Source organism: Antechinus flavipes, chromosome 3 (genome assembly GCF_016432865.1).
Source record: "Antechinus flavipes isolate AdamAnt ecotype Samford, QLD, Australia chromosome 3, AdamAnt_v2, whole genome shotgun sequence".
Lineage (NCBI taxonomy): Eukaryota > Metazoa > Chordata > Mammalia > Dasyuromorphia > Dasyuridae > Antechinus > Antechinus flavipes.
In genome coordinates this window covers 560920839-560929013 of record NC_067400.1, presented here as the reverse complement: position 1 = coordinate 560929013, position 8175 = coordinate 560920839, and the positions used below count along the sequence as shown (strand labels likewise).

The 8175-nt window shown below is 48.9% G+C and overlaps 1 protein-coding gene across 1 annotated transcript; it reads left to right on the top strand.

Moving 5' to 3' along the window:
• The first annotated feature begins 724 nt into the window (after positions 1-724).
• On the top strand, positions 725-7751 carry LOC127555399 (interferon alpha-inducible protein 27-like protein 2A). Its single transcript, XM_051987657.1, has 3 exons — positions 725-840; positions 6840-7001; positions 7509-7751. The coding sequence occupies exons 1-3, from the start codon at positions 750-752 to the stop codon at positions 7595-7597; spliced, it is 342 nt and encodes a 113-aa protein (XP_051843617.1). The 5' UTR covers positions 725-749; the 3' UTR covers positions 7598-7751.
• Positions 7752-8175: the final 424 nt, after the last annotated feature.

Below are 8175 nucleotides of genomic sequence, written 5' to 3'. Positions count from 1 at the left end.
AAGATAACAGAATGAATAGACAGATAGATGGATGGAAGATAACAAGGGATAGACAGATAAATGAAAGATAGATGGAAGATAACAGAAGGGAGATGGAAGAGATGGATGGATAGATGAAAGATAGATGGAAGATTACAGAAGGGAGATGGAAGAGATGGATGGATAGATAGAAGATTACAGAAGGGAGATGGAAGAGATGGATGGATAGATGAAAGATAGATGGAAGATTACAGAAGGGAGATGGAAGAGATGGATGGATAGATGAAAGATAGATGGAAGATTACAGAAGGGAGATGGAAGAGATGGATGGATAGATGAAAGATAGATGGAAGATTACAGAAGGGAGATGGAAGAGATGGATGGATAGATGAAAGATAGATGGAAGATTACAGAAGGGAGATGGAAGAGATGGATGGATAGATGAAAGATAGATGGAAGATTACAGAAGGGAGATGGAAGAGATGGATGGATAGATGAAAGATAGATGGAAGATTACAGAAGGGAGATGGAAGAAATGGATGGATGGATGAAAGATAACAGAAGGAAAACACTGGAATGAAAGCGGCTGGAAAAGCTTCCGGGAAAACAAATTTTCCTGGGCCCTAAAAGCAAGCCTGGGAAGTCCGTAGGTGGGACTGAGAAGGGGAGGGCCGGGGCTGGGCTAAGCAGCGCCTCCGCCCATTTCCCCCGGACATCCTCCTACTTCTCCAGGCCCGAAGGGAGCGGGACAGCGCCCATCCCAGTTCCAGATGCCAGAGGGAAAGGACGCTTCGGCCCAGTCGCGACTGTCGAACATGCAGAAGGCGGCCCTGCTAGCTCTGGGGGCGGTGGCTGGAGGCGGTGAGTACGGCTTCGGCGCCCCCGCTCCTCGGGCCTCCTTTAAAAAGCTGGGTTGTGGGGCTGGGTTTTGTTGGGCATTCTCGCCCCTTCCCAAAGAACCACAGAACTCTAGCTTTACAGCAAACAATTTAACGAGACAAACCCAGTTTCGTTTCTGACTCCTTCCTTCCTCCCCCTCAACTTCTCCCTCAACTTATTGAATTCATCATGTTTTGTAATATTTTCCCTCAATTATGTGTTTAAGCACAATTTTTAACTTTTTAAAAAAAGTTTTGAGTTTCACATTCTGTCCCTCCCCCCTCCCTCTCTGCCGCCTCCCCCAGAAGGTCAGCAATGAGGAAGAGAATTAGAGAGAGACAGGGAGGGAGGGAGGGAGAGAGAAACAGAGAGAGACAGGGAGGGAGGGAGAGAGAAACAGACACAGAGAGAGACAGGGAGAGACAGGGAGGGAGGGAGGGAGAGAGACACAGAGAGAGACAGGGAGGGAGGGAGGGAGGGAGGGAGGGATGGAGAAACAGAGACAGAGACACAGAGAGAGACAGGAGAGAGGGAGGGAGAGAGAACAGACACAGAGACACAGAGAGAGACAGAGAGAGACAGGGAGGGAGGGAGGGAGAAACAGAGACAGAGACACAGAGAGAGACAGGGAGGAGGGAGAGAGAGAAACAGACACAGAGAGAGACAGGAGAGACAGGGAGGGAGGGGGGAGAGAGACACAGAGAGAGACAGGGAGAGGGAGGGAGGGAGGGATGGAGAAACAGACACAGAGACACAGAGAGAGACAGGAGGAGGGAGAGAGAACAGACACAGAGAGAGACAGGGAGAGACAGGGAGGGAGGGAGGGAGAGAGACACAGAGAGAGACAGGGAGGAGGGAGGGAGGGAGGGATGGAGAAACAGACACAGAGACACAGAGAGAGACAGGGAGGGAGGGAGAGAGAAACAGACACAGAGAGACAGGGAGAGACAGGGAGGGAGGGAGAGAGAAACAGAGACAGAGACACAGAGAGAGACAGGGAGGGAGGGAGGGAGGGAGAGAGACACAGAGAGAGACAGGGAGGGAGGGAGGGAGGGAGAGAGACACAGAGAGACAGGGAGGGAGGAGAGAGAAACAGACAGAGAGAGACAGGAGAGAGGGAGGGAGAGAGACACAGAGAGAGACAGGGAGGGAGGGAGGGAGGGAGAGAGACACAGAGAGACAGGGAGGGAGGGAGAGAGAAACAGACACAGAGAGAGACAGGGAGAGAGGGAGGGAGAGAGACACAGAGAGAGACAGGGAGGGAGGGAGAGAGAGACAGACACAGAGAGAGACAGGGAGAGAGGGAGGGAGAGAGACACAGAGAGAGACAGGGAGGGAGGGAGGGAGAGAGAAACAGACACAGAGAGAGACAGGGAGAGAGGGAGGGAGAGAGACACAGAGAGAGACAGGGAGGGAGGGAGAGAGAAACAGAGAGAGACAGGGAGGGAGGAGGGAGGGAGAGAGAAACAGACACAGAGAGAGACAGGGAGAGAGGGAGGGAGAGAGACACAGAGAGAGACAGGGAGGGAGGGAGAGAGAACAGAGAGAGACAGGAGGGAGGGAGAGAGAGACACAGAGAGAGACAGGGAGGGAGGGAGGGAGGGATGGAGAAACAGAGACAGAGAGAGAGACGGAGGGAGGGAGGGAGAGAGACACAGAGAGACAGGGAGGGAGGGAGGGAGGGAGAGAGACACAGAGAGACAGGGAGGAAGGGAGAGAGAAACAGAGACAGAGACACAGAGAGACAGGGAGGGAGGGAGGGAGAGAGACACAGAGAGACAGGGAGGAAGGGAGAGAGAAACAGAGACAGAGACACAGAGAGACAGGGAGAGACAGGGAGGGAGGGAGGGAGAGAGAAACAGAGAGACAGGGAGGGAGGGAGGGATGGAGAAACAGAGACAGAGACACAGAGAGACAGGGAGGGAGGGAGAGAGAAACAGACACAGAGAGAGACAGGGAGAGACAGGGAGGGAGGGAGGGAGAGAGACACAGAGAGAGACAGGGAGGGAGGGAGAGAGACTCAGAGAGAGACAGGGAGGGAGGGAGAGAGAAACAGAGACAGAGACACAGAGAGAGACAGGGAGGGAGGGAGGGAGGGAGAGAGACACAGAGAGAGACAGGGAGAGACAGGGAGGGAGGGAGAGAGGAGAGAGACACAGAGAGAGACAGGGAGGGAGGGAGAGAGACTCAGAGAGAGACAGGGAGGGAGGGAGGGATGGATGGAGAAACAGAGACACAGAGAGAGACAGGGAGGGAGGGAGAGAGAAACAGAGACAGAGACACAGAGAGAGACAGGGAGGGAGGGAGGGAGGGAGAGAGACACAGAGAGAGACAGGGAGAGACAGGGAGGGAGGGAGAGAGACACAGAGAGAGACAGGGAGGGAGGGAGGGAGAAACAGACACAGAGAGAGACAGGGAGAGACAGGGAGGGAGGGAGAGAGAGAACAGAGAGAGACAGGGAGGGAGGGAGAGAGAGACACAGAGAGAGACAGGGAGGGAGGGAGGGATGGAGAAACAGAGACAGAGACACAGAGAGAGACAGGGAGGGAGGGAAGGAGGGAGAAACAGACAGAGACACAGAGAGAGACAGAGAGAGACAGGGAGGGAGGGAGGGAGAAACAGAGACAGAGACACAGAGAGAGACAGGGAGGGAGAGAGAAACAGAGACAGAGACACAGAGAGAGAATTAGAGAGAGAGAAAATTAGAGACAGAGACAGAGACAGAGGAAGTAAGAATGCTTCAGTCTGTTCAGACAACATCCGTTACTTCTCTGGCAGATAGCAAGCTTCTATTGGGGAATGGCTGAACAAGCTGTGGGATATGGTTGTGATGGAATAGTATTGTGCTAAAAGAAATGAGGAGCGGGAGGATTTCAGCATTTATTTTTTGAGGTCTCTGTTGGGCCAGGTATTACCTAAGAGAGGTCCCCTTGGGACGAATTCTGACCAGGGTCACAGTCCTGCCTGACACATCTGTCGTCCTAGACGGGTCATTTAGCCTGGACATTGGTAGAGGGTGTGCTCTTTACACTAGTGAGATCCAAGGTCCACAGCATCAGCACCAAGGAAAATGTGCAAGAAGCCATACTAACAATCCCAAAATACTTTTCATGAAATAAAGTCAGATCTAAGCAACTGAAAAAATATCAATTGCTTATGGGGAGACCAAGTTAATATAATAAAAATGACAATTCTACCTAAAATAATTATCCAGTGGCATGCCAAACTACCAAAAATTATTGTATAAAGCTAGAAAAAATAATAATAGAATTCATCTGGAAGAATAAAAGCTCAAGAATATCAAGGGAAGTCATGGAAAAAATGCAAAGGAAGATGACCTAGCCATTCCAGATCTAAAGCTGTATTATAAAGCAGCAGTCATCAAAACCACTCGGTACTGGCTAAGAAATAGAATGGTGGATCAATGGAATAGATAGGAGAAAATGACTATTAGTAATCTACTGTTTGATAAACCCAAAGTCTCCAGCTTCTGAGATAAGAACTCACTGTTTAACAAAAACTTCTGGGAAAATAGTTATTGTAGAAACTAGGCATTGATCAGCATCTGAAACTGTATATTAAGATAAAGTCAAAATGGGCACATGATTTAGACATAAAGGGTGATACTATATGTAAATTAGGAGAGCAGGGAATAGTTTATTGTATCTATGGAGAAGGGAAAAATTTATGCTCCAACAAGAGATAGGGAACGTTATGAGATGCAAAATAGATCATTTTGATTACATTAAGTTAAAAGGTTTCTGCACAAGCATGATAAATATAGAAATATGCTTAGAAGAATTGCACATGTTTAACCTATATTATTTGCTGTCTAGAGGAGAGGGGATGGGGAAATAGAGGGAAAAAAATTTCAAACACGAGGTTTTTGCAAGGGTGAATTTTTGTTTGTTTTTATTGAAACTTTTTATTTTCAAAACATATCCAAAGGGGCAGCTAGGTGGCACAGTGGAGAGAGCAGCCCTGGAGTCAGGAAGACCTGAATTTAAATCTGGTCTCAGACACTTAATACTTCCTAGCTGTGTGACCCTGGATAAGTCACTTAACCCCAACTGCCTCAGCAAAAAAATAAAATAAAATAAAAAGCTTGAATTTAAAAAAAATATTCAAGGATAATTTTTCAACATTACAAAACGTTATGTTCCAATTTTCCACCCCTTCTTCACCCTCTTTCCTCAATGGCAAATAATCCAATATTATGTTAAACATGACAAAAATAAATGTAAATCCAATATAGATATACATATTTATACAGTTATCTTGCTGCACAAGAAAACTCAGATAAAAAAGGAAAAAAGTGAGAAAGAAAATAAAATTCAAACAAACCACAACAAAAAGAGTGAAAACACTATGTTATGATCCAAACTCAGTTCCCACAGTCATCTTAGTGTAGATGACTCTCTTCATTACTGAACAATTGGAACTGGTCTGAATCATCTCATTGTTGAAGAGAACCAAGTTCATCAGAATTGATCATCACATAATCTTGTTGTTGCTGTATACAGTGATCTCCTGGTTCTGCTCATTCCACTGAATATTGGTCATTGAATATCATTGAATATCATTGAATATCATTGAATATCATTGAATATTGGTCCACTGAATATCTGCTCATTTCCTGAATATTGAAAGCTATTTTTGCATGTATTTTGAAAATAAAAAGCTATTATTAAAAAAAAAAAAGGTTTACAAAAAACCAATACAATCAAGATTAGAAGGAAAAGCAGAAAGATGGAAAACAATTTTTATAGCTGGAAACTGCGTGGATGCCCATCAATTGGAGAATGGCTGAATAAGTTATGGTATATGAATGTTATGGAATATTATTGTTCTGTAAGAAACGAGCAGCAGGATGACTTCAGAGAGGCTTGGAGAGACTTACATGAACTGATGCTGAGTGAAATGAGCAGGACCAGGAGATCATTGTACACGGCTACAAGAAGGTTATGTGATGATCAGTTATCATTCACTTAACTGTTCTCGGAAAAAGTGATCCGTGACAATTCCAAAAGACTCATTGTGGAAAATGCTGTCCACATTCAGAGAAACAACTATGGAAACTGAAGGCAGAAAAAAGCATACTATTTTCACTTCTTTGTTTGTTTGTTTTTTATGACTTTTCTCTTTTGTTCTGTTTCTTCTTTCACAACATGACTAATGTGGAAATATGTACCCATGATTGCACATATATAATCTATATGAGATTGTTTGCTCTCTTGGGGAGAAGTGAGGAAAGGAAGAGAAAATCTGGAATTCAAAATTTTATAAAAATGAACATTGAAAATTATCTTTACATGTAATTGGAAAATATAAAAGACTATTTATTTACACACACACACAAATCTTGCTAATCCCTCCCTGGATGATAGCTCTAAATCTGGTGGACTCTACAGGTCCCTAGGAAGCTAAACTAGAAGAAGGTAGAGTCTTCTCTAACAACTTGGAATTCTTTCAACTTTTGAGCGTAAGGTCAATTTAGGTCATTATAAATCTAGAGAACAATTTAAGTCCTTCTAGAAGGTGAAGCAAGTAAGCATTTTTTGAGCAACTCCTGTGGGCTTGGTCAAAAGAACAGGTGAGTCAGTCCACTCAAGAAAAATTACCTCCCTGTTTATGGATCCCACTTTGTTTTCTGTCAGATAAAATAAATAAATATTACATAAAAGTATAATATAAAGAATAAATACAAAAAATAAAATAAAAATAATCCATATTCAAGGATTTGCTGATCTGAGTGCTTGAAGGGGGGGACCCAAGGGGATCTAGACATGAATCAAAGGCATATGGCTGCGGGTGAAACGCTCCTCGGTTCCCTCCTCCCATCCCTCTTTCCTCATCTTCCTCCTCACTTCAGCTGTTCCCCTCTCGGCCCCGAGTGCTGGGGCAGGGGCAGGAGGGCTGGGTGGTGGTGGGAGGGGGCTCGGAGACCCTGCCGGCTTCCCAACCAGCCTCTTCTCCCCCAGTCCTAGCTCCGAGTGTCGTCCCTGTGACCCTGGGAGTCGTGGGCTTCACCAAGCTCGGCATCGCCGCCGGCTCCATGGCCGCGAATATGATGTCAGCAGCAGCTGTTGCAAATGGCGGAGGGGTCGCGGCGGGCAGCCTGGTAGCCGTGCTGCAGTCTGTGGGTGAGTGGGGGGGACCCTCGGCCTTCCTCCAACCCCTAGCCCTTGAAATGCGGCCTTTCCCTGCCTGAAGGTTCTCCCTGGCTGTGATCCCTTTCGTTGGGGTCAGCAAAGAACCCCAGACTCCCGGGGCTGGGCAGAAGCTCAGAGACCCCCCTGGGCAGTCAGCAGGACAAGAGTCCTTCCTGTAGCACCTCCCGAGGCCTTCCTCTGCGGGAGCACAGAGCAGAAAGGGCCCTGGCTGTGGCCCCGGAGACCCGGCCCTGTGGCCCTCCCCTGGGTCAGTCCCAGTGTGGGAGAGCTCTCCGAGAGCCCAAATCTGCCTCCACAGCTCTCCCCTTGCCTCTGGCTCTGCCCTGGGCCAAACTGAGCGCTCTTCAGCCCCTACATTAAATCCCCCCTTCCTCCAGGCAGTCCTAGGCCGGCCCCAGCCCTCTCTCGGGGTCCTGGTGGCATCTCCCCGCCGCCCTGCGCCCTGACTCACTGCTGTTCTGATCCCTCTCCCCACAGGGGCTGCCGGCCTGTCCACAGCAACAAGCACTGTTCTGGGTTCCGTAGGGTCGGTGCTTGGAGGCTACCTTGCACACAAGAGCATCTAGAAATGGCGGCCTGCGGGTGCCGGGGACCCCACGGCCCGCCCTCCGACACCCCGGGGATGGCAGGAAGACAACGTTCCAACCAGAGCCCCGACCGTCCTCCCCACACGCTTCTGTCCCCCCGAGAGTTCTCAGAAATAAAGGCCGCTTCACCCGCCTCCTTGAGTCTCACAGATTGCGGCCCCTGTGGGGGAGAGGGAAGGGTCCTCGCTCGGACAGTGTGGGCTTTTTGTCTTGTGTCAGGCTCCCAGCCCCCCGCCAGCCCCGGAGCCGCGCGCTGCCCCCCGGGCCCCGCTCAGAGCCCTCTCCCCTCTGAGACAGGAGACAGTGTCGCGGTGCCCCTTCCAGCCCCTGGGACGGCGCCCCCCGATCCGGCTCTGCTTCTTTAATGGCTTCTGGGGAACCACAGATGGTCCCTCGGCCTGTCGAGATCTTCCTTCCGGCCCGCGTCCCCGTGAAGCCTCCTCCGACAGCTAAGCTCCTGGGCTGCGTCTCCTTCCCCAGATTTCCCGGGGAGTTTCTCTGCATCTCTGCTTTACGCTCGGTGCCTTCTCCCTTACGTCCCCCTCGCGTCCCCCTCG

Coding starts and splice junctions, on each gene's coding strand:
- LOC127555399 (XM_051987657.1), top strand. CDS start 750: ATGCCAGAGGGAAAGGACGCTTCGGCCCAGTCGCGACTGTCGAACATG. Junction 841..6,839: donor GGGGGCGGTGGCTGGAGGCG/GTGAGTACGGCT, acceptor CTTCTCCCCCAG/TCCTAGCTCCGAGTGTCGTC. Junction 7,002..7,508: donor AGCCGTGCTGCAGTCTGTGG/GTGAGTGGGGGG, acceptor CTCTCCCCACAG/GGGCTGCCGGCCTGTCCACA.